The 20,111-nt window shown below is 43.7% G+C and overlaps 1 protein-coding gene across 1 annotated transcript in view; it reads right to left on the bottom strand.

Moving 5' to 3' along the window:
- The window catches only part of COL22A1 (collagen type XXII alpha 1 chain), a 327,228-nt gene that overhangs the window by 282,986 nt on the left and 24,131 nt on the right, over window positions 1-20,111 (bottom strand). The window contains exons 2-3 of the mRNA XM_048837254.2: window positions 13,255-13,415; window positions 8,143-8,709 (exon numbers count right to left, since the gene is read on the bottom strand). Coding sequence (XP_048693211.2) covers window positions 8,143-8,709; window positions 13,255-13,345 — 658 coding nt within the window. The 5' untranslated portion in view covers window positions 13,346-13,415. The remainder of the gene's footprint in view (window positions 1-8,142; window positions 8,710-13,254; window positions 13,416-20,111) is intronic.

Below are 20,111 nucleotides of genomic sequence, written 5' to 3'. Positions count from 1 at the left end.
GGAGAGTCCGGTCCTGAAGAGTCCCCCTACCTCAAACTTTTTCCCCTTATTTATACATTAGTAATAGAATGACATGTCCCTTAAAGCAAACTTGGTAAGTAAGCAGTTTCAATGGTCAAGTGAGAGGTTCCTTCTGATTATCGATTAACCAGGTGTGGGTTTTTCCAGAGTTTGCAGCCTTGAGGCCCCAATAGACATTCCTGGGGCACATCCTGCTCTTCTAAGATGCATGTATCAGCAACTTCAACACAATTCTTATCAGGAAGGACCCAGGGTCAAGCTGCCCTCTCTGTGGCACCCAAAAACCCCCGTCCCCTCCTGCCTTGGTTAAGCTAAGCCTGCTGACTTGGCTAATTTACAGCCTGCTGACTTGGCTGTTTGTAGCAATAAGCCATAGTGGTTTCAGGCACTTTACTGGTTTGCCAAAGTCTCCCCGTACAACTTGACTGAATGGATGTGTCATTACACACAGTAAAACTATTTCCCCTTGTTTATTTCCCCTTCTACTGTTCTTGTCAACTGCTGGAAATGGCCCACCTTGATTATCACTACAAAAGGTCCATCCCCCTCGCTCTCCTGCTAGTAATAGCTCACCTTACCTGATCACTCTCCTTACAGTGTGTATGGTAACACCCATTGTTTCATGTTCTCTGTGTATATAAAATCTCCCCACTATATTTTCCACTGTATGCATCCAATGAAGTGAGCTGTAGCTCACGAAAGCTTATGTTCTAATAAATTTGTTAGTCTCTAAGGTGCCACAAGTACTCTTCTTTTTTTTTACGGATACAGACTAAGTTAAATAAATTTAACTCTGAAACCTGTTACTCAGGGTGTAAATCAAGGGAAAAAAAGTTTCCACCATATGTATGACAGGATCCACTTCTGAAATGCAGCCATCTCTGGAGAGTCTGCACCTGTCTGACATCGTACAAGAACACAGTGCAACAGTATAGGACATAAAGTGACAAAGAATGGTGCATCAGAGCAGGTTATCATCGGAGAAAGATCCTCTCAATATTCCTGACCAGCATCTATCTTTGGGTCCTATGAATCCCACAGTGGCAAGTTCTCTGCACTTTCTGCAGAACTCATACCTATTCTCCTTCATCTTTCGTATTAATGCCCTAATGATACCCTTACAATGGAGATTGTTACAGTTCCACATTTTGCATTCCAAAGCAATCAATTAATGATCTATCAAAATAAAGTCTGTCTAGATGTTCAACATCTTTCCGATACTTTTGCTCTAAATTCCAGATAGATCACCAGTTGGAAAAGAAGAGAATTTGGCCTTTGGGTGTAACTCGTAAAATCCCTGGTGAGATTGAAACACTAACCCTACAATTTAGTAACAAAAATAACCCATCTTATAAATCAAGCTGTGCTCTACACTGAGGAAGGAATATTCTTAGCAGACCAATGCATGTGATGTACTTTAATTATGATGTCTGTACAGTACATTCGAGAACAAAAGAAGGTCTGAATATATCTCCAGAAAAGCTCTTTAATATCCTTACAAACTTGCCACAGGGTGAAATATCTTGTTGTTGTGAAGTGGGAAATGGTCTATCTGTGCCTACCTCATGGCAGACTGTCAGAAAACAGGGCAGATGCCCCAAAGTACTGGTATGTTCTATAGATTTCACCAAGCCAGTGACAAATCTGATGACCTGAATCGCTATAGCAGTCTCACACTGGAGTCAGACAGTTCTCTTATACTCTCCAGTCTATCTTGCCACCCAGACAAACTGGACTTTGTGATAAAATGGCTATTTGTACATCACATTTATGTTGCTTCCAGTCCCAACAGACCAGTCACTTGCCCCAGATCAAGTGCTACTCTAGATCTTACACTAAAAACAAGGCTGATAGCCAATTCTATAGTAAACTAACCAAAGATTTATTAGCTAAAAAAAGGAAATTAGAGTTATTGAAAGGTTAAAAGCGGGTAAAATATATGCACAGGTGAGTCAACATTTGTAATTCCAAATTGTGGCAGTGATGTAAAACTGCAGGTTTCCCAAAAGTCTTTTCAGGGTATCCCAATTGTCTCCGGAGATCTCCACTCTGCATCTGGTACCCTTCCCTGTAAGAGTCCAAACAGTCCAGAGATCCAAGATCTTTCTTTGAATCCATACTTATAGCTTCTTCTCACAGAAAACAAGCTGACAGAGTCACTACCCATGTGGGCTTTTTCTTTAATGATGGAAAGTGATGAAATACATTTTGAATCTTTGACCTCCGCTCATCACACACAATGACCACTGCTTCAAAATTAGCACTTTTCTGTTAAAGTTCTTCATTTTCATTCCACAAGGATTTAATTTGATTTAATTGGGGATTGGTCCTGCTTTTGAGCAGGGGGTTGGACTAGATGACCTCCTGAGGTCCCTTCCAACCCTGATATTCTATGATTCTATGATTCTAAGGCTTCTTTCTGGTTTGATGGCTCGTTTGATGGGTTATTTAGTTACAGGGATATAGCCAATGTAAACGTATCCTACTACATCATAACGGGATACAGATAGATGAAAACAACGCAAGTAACATCCCACTAGTTTTCATGAATTTAAACACCAAATACACTCATATATTTAAACAATTACTTTGATCTATACTAATATACAAGTGAATTGGCCTGGGGCTCTGGCATGAGCTGGCACCTGGTCTGCCAGCATTACACCTAGATTTCTGTATCACTGAATTTTAGTACCTGGTCAAAAATGAGATGGTTATTGGTGGAAGTCAAACTTAAGCAACATAATGACTCTTGGATGAAATTCTCCTCTGTGCAGAGAGCCAGTTTAAGGCTTATGCACCACCTAAGTCCCACCTAAGGCTTCAAAAACAGTTTAAAAGGGACTTAGGTCTTAAAAACTGAGGTTGACATCACTATGGTGCTCAGGGGGGTGAAATATCCACACCCCGGAGCGATGCAGCTATGCCGACTTAACCCCCCAGACACAGCTACATCAATGGAAGAATGCTTCCATCAACCTGTCAATTGTTGCTCGGTGAAGCGGTGTGCCGACAGCAAAGGGAAACCTCCTTTCGTCACTCCAGTCTGCTTCTACACTGCAAGATTGCAATGGCATGGCTGCCGGGCTGTAGCTGTGCTGCTGTAGCACCCAAAGTGTAGAGGTGGCCTCAGGAAGGGCATAGACCTAACACGGGCCCTGCACAGGGGAGAACTTCATCCTCTTCTGAAAAAAACACAGAAATGGTAGCAAGGTTTGCATCCACACAGCACAACAATAAACGGTTCTGAAGCAAGCTGGTTTCCAAACCATGTTCCGGTCCTAGCAGGCAGGCAGTCTTGAATATCATATCCATTTAATGGGATTTTCTCTCCCTATAGGAACCATACAAATAGGGCAGAGGTACTAACCCAATTTGGAGAGTGGTTCCATTTACATGGTTAAATTGTGTTTATGAAACTATTTGCAAAACCAGTACTATTTCAGCTGATGGGGACAGGCTTCAAGAGACCTTGCAGAGACAACTGTTCGTTAACACCGTGGCAAGAGTCACGACTCACCAGTTTAAAGCCTCTGCTGCAGAATAAGATGGACGAGATGGCTTGTTGGGTTAATATACTAACACGTCGCCTTTAAAGGCCTAGAGTTAAATGCTGTTTTTAGGGCTAGCATCAGTATCAGCATGCAGGCAGAACATGTGGTCAGAGACAGTAAAGCATGGTGTCACTGTTCATTGTAGGCCTGCTCTAAAGAGATTACCGTTGACTTCAATTCAAGCCCTGCGTGAATAGGTGCTCAGGTACGCAGATGCTGGGCATGGTATGAGAACACAAAAGGAAAGGCTGGCCTCAATGCCATTTCCCAGTTAGCATAGGATGACAAGGCCTAGAGCCAGCCATGATTCAGACTTCAAGGTCTCAGCATCATCCTTGCTAGATGCTGGTTGGAATCCTAAAAGCACCATTCAACTGCCAGTCTGTACGAAGAAGAGGCCAACGCTAAAGTGTAGTGGTACAAGCAGTTAGTGACTGAGGTGCATTGGCAAAGCATACACCAGACATTACTAAGCCCACTTCTTACATGATACTGAAACTGAGGAATTTGCTATCTCAAGAGGTACCGTATGAATTGATGCTACTGAGATTCAAGATAATAAATGACCTCTACTTCAACATCAATGTTATCTCAGGATAAAAAGGCAATTGGATACTTAAACATAGTCAGCCTCTTGCATATTTAATAGGATTCAACTGGTCACCAGATTCTGAAGGATATTTTCCCTACTATATATTGGCAGGGACCACGAGAGGGTTTATTTCCCCTCAAAGCACTGAGGAAGAGTGATCAGTCAGGAGTGAGTGAGGATCTTGATCCTTCCCTTCTTCAGTTCTCATGTACCACTTCACAGTTCTTTTATTTGAATGGACAGTGTGGAATGGGGGTGGGGGGGGACTAATTTTTCCTTTTCACTTCTTCCAGGAGAAGCTGCCTTGCTCCATATCTGCTATAAAGAAACTGAACCAGCCTTGTCAGATTTTGCAATGCTTATTTTTGTAGCTTAAATCTTTATTCAACTTCTCAATGAGGAGACATACAGGTCCTTTAGGGTATGTCCACACTGCAATTAAACACCTGCGGCTGGCCCAGGTCAGCTGACTCGGACTACGGGGCTGTTTAACTGTAGTGTAGACATTTAGGCTCAGGCTGGAGCCCAGGCTCTGGGACCTCTTACACAGCAATGTTTAGCCCCGCAGCTTGAGCCCAAGTCAGCTGACCTGAGCCAGCTGCAACTGTCTTTTACTCCCATGTAGACATACCCTTAGTGCACCAGGAAGGGCTCCCTACAGTCTAGATGCATTTCTGCATTCCAGAGCTGTAGTCTTGTCTCCTGTGTGGGAGTACATCCCTGAGCCAAGGGCAACTGGAGGAAGCCCTAGGCTTTCATCTGCACCTGAGCGCCTCATGTAACCGTTTATACCTTGTTGCCACAAGCTGGGAATGGGCAACAGGGGATGGATCACTTGATGCTTACCTGTTCTGTTCATTCCCTCTGGGGCACCTGGCACTGGCCACTGTTGGCAGACAGGATATGGGGCTCGATGGACCCTTGGTCCGACCCAGTAGGGCCGTTCTTATGTGCCTGTGCATAGTGGGTGAAGGACGATACCATTGGGATTTGCACTTTGTCTAAGTCTCTATGCCAGAGGGCAAGGCAAAAAAAGAAGTAGGCCCAGAGTGTTAAAAAGGGGGTGGGTTCCTTTCTGCGTGGAGCCAGCTGCTTGCTTAGAAGCCAGGACATAGAATCATAGAATCTGAGGGTTGGAAGGGACCTCAGGAGATCACATGAAGCGCTAGAAAACACAAGATCTGCCCTATACATATTGTTTTGGAATTTAAAGGCTCTTCAGCTGCCTGAAGGGAACATGGGGAGATTCTCTGCTAATCTATTTTGTTTGCACCAGAAAAGCCTATAAATAAACCTCAAACCCCAGAGAGTTTTTTCTGTGCTTCACTTGCATTCCTGCTGAGTGTTAGCCCAGCTGCTCAGATCATCATCCTGCCACACGTATACTGCAGACTGTTCCTCATCTGTCCTTTACCAAGTAAACACCAAAAAAGAGAATATAACCCAACGGATAAGTGGCCTTTCTTTAGGGCCTGATCTAAAGCCCATTGGAGTCAGTGAAAAGACTCCCATTGATTTTAGTGAGTTTTGCATCAGGCCCCTACGGCTTAATATTCAGAAGAGCTGAGCACCCACAGCTCCAATAAAATCAAGGAGAGTGGCAGGTGCGCACTGCTTTTGAAAAACAAGCCACTAATGACTTCCAGCGCATGACAAGATCCTCCAGCGTTGTTGGTTTCTATTTCTCTGTTTCAGTCTTATGCAGTTTAGAAGTGGCTCTCACATTCACCATATTTCTCCCCTTTCTGTTCTCTAAGCTGCACGTTGCTTTTTCATAAGACGTAATTTCTCCTGCATCTGAGACCCATCCATTTTCTGATGATCTCAAATGCTCCTCTCCAGTGTCTAGGACTGATTTTATCTGGCATCAGTATAATCTTCTTTCTGTCTCTTCTTGTAATTTAGACATTGTTTAGCGAGGTTTCTTACATGAGCTGTGAGACAGAAATCACAGAATAGAAGGAGATGCTCCCTGGTTGCAATGAGAAGAACATGAGCTTGCTGAAGCAGTGCTGGGAGTGAAGTGGTGTAATAGCTGAGGGCTTCATTTTTTTTTTTAAGACTTTGTGCGATTTGTCAGTGTTTTATGTTGCTGTTATTTGTATGTGACTATTTAAAAATAAATAAGGGTACTAAACCAATAGAAGGGCAAGGAGAATGCAAGAGATTTAATCACTCACTTTCTAGTAGGTTGGAATGCTGCCTTTAAAGTGTTCCTTGTAAAGATCCCAGAAATCTGGCCAGAGCTCAAAACTTTATTCTGCCCTCACTTACACCAGGATAGATTAGGTGTCACTAACACGTTCCATGGAGTTGCTTCCACATCTACACTGTGTAAACAACAACATTAGAATCAACCCCTTTACTCCTTGAACACCAAGGAAGAGAAACGGGGCTCACAGCAGTCGGATCCTGACTGTCCCAAGACTTCAGAAGGATCACAGCTGACCATTTCATTGCAGTGTGAGTAGCTTCCCAGGGAAGGGGAAAATCTTCCAATGTTGAGGTTTTCCAGCGGAAGAGAATTTGCCCTGTTGCAAAATCCACGACATACTGCTTGGAGGAAATGAAGGAGCATCCGTAACTATGCTGCACACCAGGATACAGCTTGCTGCCCCTCAATTGCTGGCTCAGCAGGCTGTTTCCAGTCAGACACAGCCAAGCATCTGAGGGCAAGCGAGATGAGAGCAACTGAGGTTGCACTACTGCCCTTTACATCATAGCAAGCAGCAGTTAACCGAGCAACCAGCATGCCTATTTCAAAGGTACAGGTACATGGGTGTTAACTGGACCACATGTGCCCCCAGACGGGACGGCAAAGAACTTTTGAAAGGCAAGAAAGTTCTCCTGAGGCCTAGGAGTGATTCTTAAAGGGGAAGGCCTTCACCAACCCTCTGCGCCCTTGGCTGTAGCTAGTGCTGGCTACTTTAGGAAAGAAGCCCCCATGGTCTGGGCATTTCCATGGTCCACCCGCTGCAGTCCTAAATCTCATTTGAGAGCATTTACAGGGTCAAGCAACAGCATTTCCCAACCTCAGTCAGCCTCTGTCCATGGGCAACCCCGACAGACCCAGGTTGTCGGCGGGTGGGATCGAACCTGGGATCTCTGGAGCTAAATGCATGAGCCTCTATTGCATAAGCTAAGGGGCTCTTAGCGAAGGCTGTAGAGGACACACATTAATCTCTCTCTAAGATGTCTCGGTGCCAGTAGATGGGACAGAACACCACACCCACGAGGTGTGTGGGTTACACATGCAATAATCTTCTTGAATCCAACTTCAAACATAGCCCAGATTTTCCAATGGGAGCTACATTCTCCCGCTGCAAAGCATTCCACTCCCCCTGCCACTCACCTATCAAGGGCAATATGTTGCCAATATATCTTCATATTCTCCACATCTGCCTGCTCTCGTCACTAAATCATATGCAGGTAAACGCTATTTTGAAAGCATGAAGACCCATGGAACAACCCGGGAATCTGTACAGTAATACCTCTCCTCCTACCATCAGGCAAAGCTGTCGCCCAGGTTGGTCAGCTGGCTCTAGTCCAGAATGTAAATGGAAGAGTTTGGTAAAAATATCAGCCACTGACCCACGGTCTGCTGAGCACATGCATTATTTTCAAGTGTGCACTGTTTATTTCCATAGTGTCAGATCAAGCCTGAAGTATTATCAATGCGCTCAGTGACTCACTCACAATGATAAATTCATAGTCTACTATAGCAAGGATTAATGAAAGTTCAAAACGCAAATCCAGTGCGACCAGAGACAAGTGACACGTTATTCTGGAGCAGCTGCTGCCCCAAACCTCAAGATCTACACCACTGCGCTGATCCTCACATTTATATAGTATACTAAGAGTTAGGGCTGGAAGCAAACAAACAAGAATGAGGGAACATATGTATAGGACTTTCACAGACACACGATTACTCTATTACAATTCTCTGTGTATTAAAGTAACAATGTCTCTACTTACTTTCACAGAGCCGTCGTCTCAGTTTCCCTCGTATTTTATCAATGGCATTGTAATCAGAGACGTGGAACACATGGGCAGATTTAGGCTCCGAAGCAATTTCATCCAATTCCTCCTTTAAGGCCTCACCAACTCCCACAGCAAAGATCCTTATTCCAGCCTTACGTGCCGCAGTGGCTGCATCCATGACATAATCCTGGCTCCTTCCATCAGTCAAAAGGATAGCCACTTTCTGACTGGTTGGGTCACTAGGCCTCCCACCTGCCTCTTTGGAAAAGCTATAGGTGTTGATATACCGGAGGGCATCGCCAGTATTTGTGTTACCCCCATAATACTTAATGTTCCTTGCAGCTTCTTTGATTGCCTCACGAGTTTGGTACCTTCCCAAGTCAAACTCTGTGGCTGGCCTATCACTGTAACGTACCACTCCTACACGGGTCTTGTCCAGTCCGATCTCAAAGGTCTCCACCAGATTAGACACCCACTGGCGGACCTTCTCAAAATCTTCTTTACCCACACTGGAAGAGGTATCCAAGATGAAGACAAGGTCATAGTGGACATTCTTGCAACCTGCAGGGGCAATGGAAGATTCTGCTAAGAGAAGCTGAAAGAGGATCATCACACATACCTCAACCTCTCTAGTCATGTCTATTCAGTGTACTGCCTCTGTGCTGGAGGCATCTATCGCTTTGTCCCACAGAGGGAGCACAAGTTTTCAGTCTTTCTTCCCTGTGATTTCCCCCTCATCAATTTTGGGAGATCTATAGTAGATCTGGACACCTCTGTTACTTTGAATTCAAACCCTCTCCTTTCCTTCTTTGCTTGCTCTGTCTCCACACAATCCTTTTGCCTACACTGTCTGCATTAATATGAGGCTGCTCTTCTCTTTTAAAAATGTTAGCAGTCCCTTTTCCATTCCCACTTCTAATGCAGCGCATTGAAACATATTGTCGGATCAAGAGATCTGTGTTGACCATGCCAGTGCCAACCTTGACCTTGAACAGTGAAGCTTCCATGTTCCCTCTCAAATGATAGTGTTAATTTATTTATGCTTAGCTACAAGCTACTATTTTCCTCCTCACAATATCTCGGGGAGACAAGTTTATAACAAGATTATTTTTATTCTTATTCTGTTTGCCAGTGTATGTTGACTAAGGGACAATTCCTTGAATAGTAGCATGGCTTCCTTGACAACAAAGCACAGTTCCTTTGCAAAGGAAACATTTCCCTACCCCCACAACCAGCCTCTTGTCTTCAGTTGAAATATTCATAATCTGAAGTCTGTGTAATCCAAAAGGCCAACAGGTTTTAATTGCCATTTTCTTGCACTAGGAAGCGAGACTGGTAGTATATTTCGCAGCCACCTTCAAGGAGAGCTTATCACTTTTTCCTGCTTTGCCTGAGGACTTTTTCCTGCTTTGCCAGAGCATTTGCAAGCCAATAGGCTACATAACCACAAAAACGCCAGTAGGTGGGGAAGGACAGACGACACAAGGTATAATCAGAATGTGCCACTCGGTAGGAACTGTCCCTATCAGTGATGAATTAATGAAATCCTATGTATGTCTGAGTTCATAAAGGGCTAAGTGATCCTTCAGGACGAAAGCTGCTATACAAATGTCATTTATTTTAATGTAACGAGAACGTCATGGCCCCAGATCCTCCAGGGAGGTGCAACTGCTTTGTGCCACCCACTGCCACCAAAATGGGCCCATAGCACCAGAATAACCCGCCATGGGGAAAAACACCTCAGAATAGAGGGATGTAGGGGCCGTAGAGCTGGCATGGCCGCTTCGATGCCACCTCTCCCCCTGCTGCAGAGTCAGAGCTAAGGGGCCAGGGTTTTCCCATATCCTGCTGATCCACAGATGCTGCTGTATCAGCTGTCTTCAGACCAACTGACACTATAGTCTAGCCCTAGTATAGCAGAGCCAACCCAGCACCTGCTAGAAAACCTTCCCATAACTCTTGTGATATATGAAGCAGGAGGGGGGTATAGCTCCCTTTCATGGATACCCAGCCAGCCAGTAGTTATAAAATCCCTCTTAGTAGCTGTTCTCTACTTGCTCTACCTGTAAAGGGTTAAATAGATAAAAGGAAGTGAGTGGGCACCTGACCAAAAGAGCCAATGGGAAGGCTAGAACTTTTTAAAATTGAAAAACGACTCCCCTTTTGTTGGTCAGTTGTTGTTCTCCTGGGGAGAGGCAGACAGGGCAGAGCTATGCTGTAAGAAGCTTGGGCCAGGTATGAAAAAATCAACAGTATCATACCTAGAAACTACTCATTTAAAACCCCAGATATGTAAGTAGATCAGGAAATGTCTAGGAAGACACTATTAGGTTTATCCCTTTTATTTCTTTATGGCTTGTGGATTCCTCTGTGCTAACCTCAGGTGCTTTTGTTTTGCTCGTAACCTTTAAGTTGAACCTCAAGAAAGGTATTCTTTATGCTTAATCCTTGTAATTGCTCTTTTAAAAATCTAGCAATAGCCTGAGTTCCCAGATGTCTTTTCTTTTTTTTAATTTATAAAATTTACCTTTTTTAAGAACAGAATTGGATTTTTGTGTCTTAAGAAGTTTGTGCACATGTTGTTTAATTAGCTGGTGGCAACAACTGATTTCCTCTCCCCCCCCCCATCTCAGCTCTTTCAGGGAGGGGGCATGAAAGGGCTTGAGGGTACCTCACAGGAAGGAATTCCCAAGTGCGCCTTCCTGAGCTCTCAAAGGGGTTCTGCACTTGGTTGGTGGCAGCATCTACCAATCCAAGGTCAGAGAAAAGCTGTAACCTTGGGAGTTTAATACGAGCCTGGAGTGGCCAGTATTTATTTTTAGAGTCCTTGCGGGCCCCCACCTTCTGTACTCTAAGTGCCAGAGTGAGGAATCAGCCTTGACAACTCTTATTAGTGTGCGTCACCTAAGGAAGAGTGACGTGGTTGAAACAAAATGAAAAGCATCTGAAACCCTCCCTGAGTTCACTCTGGTGGTCATGCAGGGGTTCCAGAAGTCCTCTCTATTCCCTGCTCTGATCATTGTAGATTACAAATTAGCTCTGGGAGCAGCCAGTCATCTTCAGGGGTCAGCTGGGCAACATGCTCTGTGCTCCTGCATTGGTGATGGGAGCTTTGGAGGACTGCTAAGGGGGGAGGCGGGGGAAGAGAGATATGCCACTCAGCTGTCCCAGAGAAGCAAACTCTACTGGGAGGTTGCCCGGACAGATGAAGATGACTTGTGGTAGGATCCTTTTGAAGGGCGGGAAGACCGGTGTTTGAGGGGAAATAAGATAGCTCCCAGGATTGCATGATAGAGGGTAGAGTGTTTACACAGGTCACAGGATTCCATATTTCCTATGCTTATATGAACAAGCATTTGTGAGAATCACCCATCACAAGTGTTAACCCCTTTGCAGATGAACGCCACTGAACCTATTCTGGTGCTGTTGACCATGAACATTTTATGGAACATCATCTCTGTAAAAGCACCGTGCACATTTCTGGAGCCATATGAATGACCACCCTGCCAACAGTGTTCAGCTGATACACCCAGCCATTCAATAGGCAAAGTCTATGTGGGCATGCCTGGAACACTGTACAGCCAATCAATCAATCGTTATGTGAGCGGACAAACATAATATACCTCTCACAAAATGACTTGAGGGCGCATGCTGGCTGGAACATGTGGGTTTGATGCTATGAGACACCAATTAAGCTATGTGCATATATCTCAGTTAGAATGCCGAGTTTTGTTCTGTTCCGTTCCCTGCATAATAGATAGACATTATGTGTCATTTAACTGTAAAATTCAACCAAAGTGGTCCTCAGCTCTAAAGGCTACGGGAAAAGTCCAGCATCATTAATCTATTCTGTCTGGACAAAAAGGGGTTAAGCAGAGCTAACTGAAGAACACAAAAGGTTTAAACATATTCAGCAATGTCTATGCAGGTTGCTTCTTTTAGCACATCTCAGCAGGGATAGTAAGTGTAATTTAAAACCATACAGAGCAGAGAGAAGGAATCCCTTCTCCATTCAGGGGTGACTGTCCACAAAACAAGGTTGTTGAGGTAAAGCTACTGAGGTGTATTCAGGAATTAATACAGGAAAATCCTATGTTTAACAGGGCTAATCCTTGATGGGTCAGTGATTCTTTGTTTATATACTTGACAGAGCAAAGCAAATGCTGCAAAAAGGTTTTCGGTGAATACTGGTCCAGATCTTTAAACATATTCCTTTCCACTGTATAGAGAATCTTTTCCTTGTTTCTCAGAATATTATAACAAAATTGTTTACTGGCAGAAAGAAATGATGGGGATTATTACCAGGAAACATGGTCAATGGAAACATGATTCTAAGGGTTAGGGGCCATCCAGTCAGCAAACAGAATCTTTCCATGTGACCTATCTCCAAGCAAAACAGCTCACAGACAAACTACAGGCCCAGAATTAATACTGAAATGCTTTGCTCAACAAACCAGTAAGTTTGACACCATCATGACCTGTTTGCAAACAGAAAAAGAGACCGTTTATTCTTTTTTTTTTTACTAATTATTTGCTCATTTAATGATAAAAGTTTACATTTATATAGCATCTTTCACCCCAAAGTGTTGCACAAACTACATCTGTAGTTCCTATACTGAGAGCAGCTGCTACTGAGTTTCAGAGGGGTGGCTACAGTTTCCTCTCATTTTAGAATAAAATTAGCTAAGGACACCAGAGGGCCCTGTCTCTTGTGAAAAAGGCCAGGATATCCGAGTTTTTAAAGTGTCGTCTAAAAGACCCTGAAGATCTGATTCAAAGCCCATTGAAGGCAATGGAAACACTGATACTGACTTCAATGGGGTTTGGATCACGCCTGTACAGTGTAAACTGCATGCAACTCAGGCTAGCCTGCAAGACTGAAAGTCTGAACTAACCCTGCTACGTCCTGGTCTTGTAGTGGTTACAGGATTCTAATTAAGTCCAGATTTTTTCAGCACTAAGCTACCCCGTCTCCGTGAGGTCTGCTTACTATATTTGTAAGGGTGGGTACATTGCTAGCTTCTTCTACAAGAGTAATGCCCCAAGCAAAGTAAAAATCTAGGTAGCTTTTCAATACTCGGTTGTCCCAGGAGCATCAGCACATACCTGCTCTTTGTGCCTGAATTCTCTCTCCACCCCAGAGGAGTGCAAGAAGAATCAAGACGTAAGGCACTCGATATCTTCCCGTAAGGGGCATAGCTCCCTTCTTCTCAGACGCGCTCACCTCTTCGCCGTGGTGAGAAACGGACTATAAATCCATCCCTTGCCTAGAAAAAAAAAGAAGAGGAAATTGGAGAGAGTTTATTAACTAACAGAAGCACAAGACTGGAGGAGACAAAAGCAACAATACAAGCTCTGGGAACTGCACATTTAGGGTCGTCTCCTCTGGCTCTCGTTTTACTTGAATAGGCACGGGCTGTACCGAGACAAAGAGGCAAGGAGTTCACCTACTTTTCAAAAGCTAAGGTCTTTTCTCGGGGTCCTGCCAATGCAGAGCAGCCCGAGTTGTCTGAAAAGGAGAGATTACTAGATTATTTTAGTTTAAATGAGCCCATCAGCAACAGCACAATCAATGCAGCAGACTGGAAACCACTCCTGACTTGAGCCTCTCATGTATCCACCTTAGGAAGCACACAACTCAGGTCAGAGATAACGTTTACTGCATATCATACACAGCCCGTTGCTATCTTACCAGTGACCACTTTGAGTTCTTAGAAGTCAGAACTGCTGTGTGCTAATAATACTGAGTACTATTCATATATGAATGCCTCACCATCAGGTACCTTTGGCCTTATCTACATGAGATGGTTGCACCAGTTTAACTTAGGGTATGTCTACACTATGGAGACTATACTGGCATAGCTAGGTCACCGTAGCTATGACAGCAAAACCCCAGAGCGTAGACGGAGCCTAAACTAATGGAAGGGTTTTTTCCTAGGAATACCAACTCCCTGAGCAATGGTAGCTATGTCAACAGAAGGATTCTTCCATCGACATAGCTGTGTCTACAGTGGGGCTCAGGTCAGCATAGCTACATCGGTCAGGGGTGTGGATTTTTCACACCCCTAACTGACATTGCTATGTCAGTATAGACCAGGTCCAGAAGTGTTATTTTACACCAATTAGATTAAATCAGTGAAAACTACTGTAGGGGACAATCTTAATTTGGTTTAAGAGTGGGCTTATTTTGATTTAGTTTAGAGGAAACCACTGAAAACTCACCTGGTTTTGATACAAACTAGAAATTCAACCGGATTCGGTAAAGATTTGCTAAAGTTTTTTAATACTGGGCCAGCTCCATGTTTTTTTAATCAAAAACACATTTGGTGAATCTTTAACTGTGCTCCTTATAATTATTTGTTTTACAGTACGGCTCACAGTGCAGTTGATGTTGTCTATCCAAATACAGGCAGACAGCACCACTCTGAACTGCTTCCAGTCTAAGGAAACATTTTAAAAGATACTCTCAAAGCTTCTAAAACCACATTTTCCTCATCAGTGTACAGAGACTCCTCAGGCTTGTTGCCTCACTGAATTTGTGTTTCCTCCATCACTTACATGCACATGGATTGCCTGTTGCGAGATTGCGACACGGAAGTGATGGGCTGTGCATGCTGGTTTATTATTGTAGCATTGATCCTGAGTACTGGGCTATTTATTTTCCTCTTTGAACCATTTGTTTTGGTGGAAAACACATATCAGAATAATTGTAGAGGTGCCAAGGCTATACTTAAAAATAATATTGGCAGGTCTAAACTTTGTCAAGATAGATCAATGTTCCTCTAAAGTAAATGAAGACATAATATGGGCTGGGGAAGCAAAATCTAAGAGCCCATTTGTACAGATAAAACTCTCATTACACCTGTGTAACGGCAGGAAGAATTGGGTGCTGTATATCCCATAGCGGATATCACATATGGGCATGGAGAAGCAATGCTTCTCACACATCCTCCTACGTTCATTAGAAATAACATTTTGGAGGTGACAGTGTATCAGAAAATAAATGCAATAAAATAGAATTGCTCATTCTCAGCAGACACCTGAAATGTAAATGCTTAAGAACCTGCTTGGGTTAACTGGCCACTGGAATCTGAAGGATCCCAAATCAAACATGCTGGTGAATGGTTTCAGAGCAGCAGCCATGTTAGTCTGTATTCACAAAAAGAAAAGGAGTACTTGTGGCACCTTAGAGACTAACCAATTTATTTGAGCATAAGTTTTCATGAGCTACAGCTCACTTCATCCGATGAACTGAGCTGTAGCTCACGAAAGCTTTTGCTCAAATAAATTGGTTAGTCTCTAAGGTGCCACAAGTACTCCTTTTCTTTATGCTGGTGAATGTTATTGATGCAAGAGTTATCTATCCTTGGTGGGTTGCAGCCTTGAGGCCAGATAGGTGCTGGTGTTCCAAATTTTTCCAGCAGGTGTCACTATGGCACGAGGTTCAGAAACTCTGGCACTAGAGAAGGGCGCATAGTGATAACTGAATTGAAATAGCTTGTACACTTGTAGTCAGAGTGTACTTTTAGATAGCCCCCACGACTGAAATTCCAATCAGAGCCAATGATATTGAAAATGGCTATGAGAGTTTTCAGCCCGATTTTTTAACTTATTTGAAAACTCTGATATTCATAGAATCATAGAATATCAGGTTTGGAAGGGACCTGAGCAGGTCATCTAGTCCAACCCCCTGCACAAAGCAGGGCCAACCCCAACTAAATCATCCCAGCCAGGGCTTTGTCAAGCTGGGCCTTAAAAACCTCTAAGGATGGAGATTCCACCTCCTCCCTAGGTAACCCCTTCCCAATGCTTCACCACCCTCCTAGTGAAATAGTTTTTCCTAAATATCCAACCTAGACCTCCCCCACTGTAACTTGAGACCATTACTCCTCGTTCTGTCATCTGCCATCAGTGAGAACAGCCAAGCTCCATCCACTTTGGAACCCCCCTTCAGGTAGTTGAAGGCTGCTATCAAATTCCCCCTCATTCTTCTTTTCTTCAGACTAAATAACCCCAGTTCCCTCAGCCTCTCCTCGTAAGTCATGTGCCTCATGTAGCATGTAAGAGTCTTTCACTCCCAGAGGACCATCATACCTGCCAAAAATCATACATGACCAGGCTGGAGCATTCTGGTTTATGTAAATTAAAGACAAAAATGGGGGATGGGATCTGGGGATTCCTCCCTGCTAAACATTTGAAGAATTAAGTGCCACTTCATGAATCTTAAAAGATATTTCAAAATAATTTTTTATGTCAAGGGGGAAAATAGTGAACCTGAACACCTGCTCCAAATCTAGGCAGGTGCTGTGACTATTCAATATACTTACATAGCTCCAAACCCTTTTTGTTCTAAACCTGGGCCTCATTTGAGTAGAGAGGGTTAGTTGTGCAAAAATATGTCCTATTGTCTGTTTTATATATGGAGGAATTAACTGAGGCCCTGATTCTGCAAACTTTTACACAGGTGTAATACTTTATCTTGAGTGGTCTGTCACACTGAAGTCAATAGGATTACTTATCTCAATAAAGTTACACTTCCACATATACTAATATAGCAAAGCTGGAGGCAAGGTATTTTCAGTGAGGGGTCTTCTACTGTGGAAGTCATTCCCATTTTAGTTTACTAAAGTCAGAATTTGCCGACTCTGAGGCTACAGTGGAAAATCTCTTTTTTTTCTTCTCTCTCAGGCCCTTCCTAGACAGAGGGATAAAGAGGTGCATGACAGAGATGGGAAAGTTTTCGTTTTGGAGAGATCCAGGAGCAAGAGCGTCTTCTTCCTCCTCTTCTGTATGGCAAAGAAAAATGATTAGCAACGTTCAAATAACCATGTCCACATTAGTGAGCCAGTGGGTAGGTAGCTCCAGAAGTTTATTAGTGCAAGTCTTAGATGCTATTGGTAAACGATAGAACTGGGCACTGATTTACAATATAGTCCATAGTTTGATTGGTGTTGATACAGTGGCCGATTAGCCACTGGCCTAATGGGGCCCATGCCCAGGGCCCCCAGAAAAGTGGGTGCCCTCACACCCCAACCCGCTCCACCCGCCTGCCCAGAGCTCCTGCTAGGGAGCGGGGTGGGAGTGCGGGGTCTTGGCCCACTCCACCTGCCCAGTGATCCTGCCAGGAAGTAGGGTCAGGACATGGGGGCTTGCCCCGCTCCGCCTGCCTGGCTCTCCTCCTGGAGTGCTGGGCAGGGTAAGCCCCTGCACCCCAACCCATTTCCCCAGCAGAGGGGGGCACTGCAGGTGGAAGGGGTGGGGAGGGGCCCCCCACTTGCTCTGGCCCAGGGCCCCACAGAAGCTTCATCCATCTCTGTGTCTGTAGTCACACTGTGGGTTGTCTCTCATGTTCCAGAGGTGAGAGAGATGACAGCATCTGCCATGTGATTCTCTGAATTCGTTCAATGCGATCAGCCTAACCTGTGGATGCGGCAGGTAAATAAACCAGCCCGGCCCACCAGGGGGCTTACCCTGGCATGCCGCGTGCCAAAGGTTGCTGATCCCTGGAGTAGAAGGTACTTAAATTCAAAACAGTTTAATTCGGGGCCTTCAGGCTTCTGCTTTTACGGCAAACTTTAAGAAATATCAGATACAGTGCAGAAGTTAGAGATGGAAAAAGACGTATTAGGCCATCTATTCCATTATTCCCTACCAGATATCTTCTAGTACTTTGACCAGTTTCAATTATTTGAGTGATGGGATTTCCACTGCTTCTCTGAAGACTATTTCCACCTGATAGCGGCAAACATACACAGCTCACACACTGATGCTGCAAAGATCAATTATTCAGGATGAAATGTAAGGAACATGCCTAGTTATGGACATGGTTGTATCACTCAGGCAAGATCCTTGCACGTTTGCTGGAATGGGACAATAGAACAGATCACATAAATTGGAACATTCCTCTTCCTGCTGAGTCCAGTTTTTTATTCATTGCTTAATTTCATCCCGTTACTCCTGTGCCACTAAATGTGACAACGGGCCATGTAAATTTAATGTCCCAAGTACTCTGCATTCATTACATGACTTTTCATTGTCACCCTGATGAATGTCTTCAGTATCCATCAGCTCTAAAGAAGAGGTTAGCCTGAGGTAGAAGCATGGTGTCTAATTATATAGCACTTCAGAAAAATAATACAGCACGTTAATAAATTCTGCATCTCAGTATAGCCGGCTTGCTGTGTGTGTGTCTTCAGACTACTCAACTAGGCAATTTAATTATCTAAATTATTGCTGATGAGCAGGAAGTGGACCAATAAAAGAGAGGTGGAGGAGAGAATTTTTATCAGTCTGCATTTCCACATACCTTTGTTTGAAGCTTTCTAAAAGATTCTTCTGATAGCATCTAAGGCATATCTAAGGCATTACAGGCCTGATCCGTAGCCCACAATAGTCAATGAAAAGACTCCTATGGACTTTGGTGTGGGTTGTATGAGAAGCTCCATGCATTGCAGAACTTCAGAAAGTCTGTACTAGAGTAAAGATGGGCCCATAATGACTGATCCCTTCCAAATGCATCCTCAAGACCAAACTCCTGCTGTGATGCCTATAAGAAGTCAGCCAAGCAGTGAGGGCTGGCACGAGTGGCAGCCACAGACACTGACTTCATTTATTTATAAATGAGAGATTTATTATAAATTTATTTATAAAGGGGAAATGGGGAGGGGAGTGACCTTCAAATGACTCAGAACTATCAATGAGTGCACCACTGCCCTATCTGAACACTTTCTCCAGTCCGTCCTCCCTTTCTCGTTTATTATATTTAATGGTTGTTTCCTGTCTCAAATTAGATTATAAAGCCTTTAGAGCAGGAAGCAGGTATCCCCTAGCATAACAGTGCCCTGATCACGCCTGGGGCCTCTGGGTGCTACGGTAATATAAACAATAGTAAGAAGAACTACTTACTCCCGGCTAATTCTAATATACAAAGGAGCACCAGCATTTCACTTACATCCGCAAACAACAACACCAGTATCCCAGTCACTTCACAATCCTGAAAATGTCCATCTTTGCTGTCTAAAGGCCCCCAGGGATATACTCAGGCCTCTCTCTACAAGACCTTGTCTCTCTACAAGACCTTGGATAAAATTTTCAGAAGGGCCTAAATGATTCAAGAGCCTAAATCCCAGTTTAATCAGATCTAATCCAGATGGATTAGAAGAAGCATTGATAAATTTCAGAGTCCCACAGCCAGAAAGCCACTGATCCTTGGAGTTGTAAGAATGGTGTGGAGGGCGATACGTGAACTGGATGCTGACAGACACAGACAGTGGTGTGAAGTGCTATGGCTACTGCAGATGTGTTAAAGAGGGCATGGAATTAATCTGGGGTACAGTCCATCTAAACCTGGGAATGTAAGTGTTAGCCAAGATGGACAAAGCCACTGTCTCATCAGATTACACACCCCTGCTATTAGCTCTCTTCTTGTATTTTATTATCATTACATTTTGTGTGTATGATGCATTTACAAAAAACTCACCTGTGGTGGGTCTTTGTTACACAACTTCAGGACACCCACATGAGTTTAATAATAAAATAATAATAACAATATCTAGTAATCTAATTAATCCCTTGTGAAGTATTATTAAGTACCATTCAATACCCCTCCTCACCCTTTTACATATACATTTTACTGGTGGGGTTGGTAACACGACCTATTATTAAAGTTGTCTGACACTTCACATTATTAGATCCTGTTTTCAGAGATTTATAACTTTGCCAAACTTTAACCATTTAGACTGACATTTTCCATGCCATGTATCTGCCTCAGTCTGGGATTTTTTGTGGGGGTGTGTGTGGGGTCAGAAATTTCAGCCAAAACAGTCCAGCTGTTTGAGGATCTAGGAAAAAATATGTTGTTTTGCCCATGTTAAGAAATTCTGGTGACCTTTTCTTTGAATAGCTGTGGTACTTTCCTGCTTTGGAGCAGGGACCTGAGATTTGCCATCCCTGAGAAAATCTGC

Source organism: Caretta caretta, chromosome 2 (assembly GCF_965140235.1).
Source record: "Caretta caretta isolate rCarCar2 chromosome 2, rCarCar1.hap1, whole genome shotgun sequence".
Taxonomy (NCBI): Eukaryota; Metazoa; Chordata; order Testudines; family Cheloniidae; genus Caretta; species Caretta caretta.
This window is presented reverse-complemented; position numbering and strand designations above follow the sequence as displayed.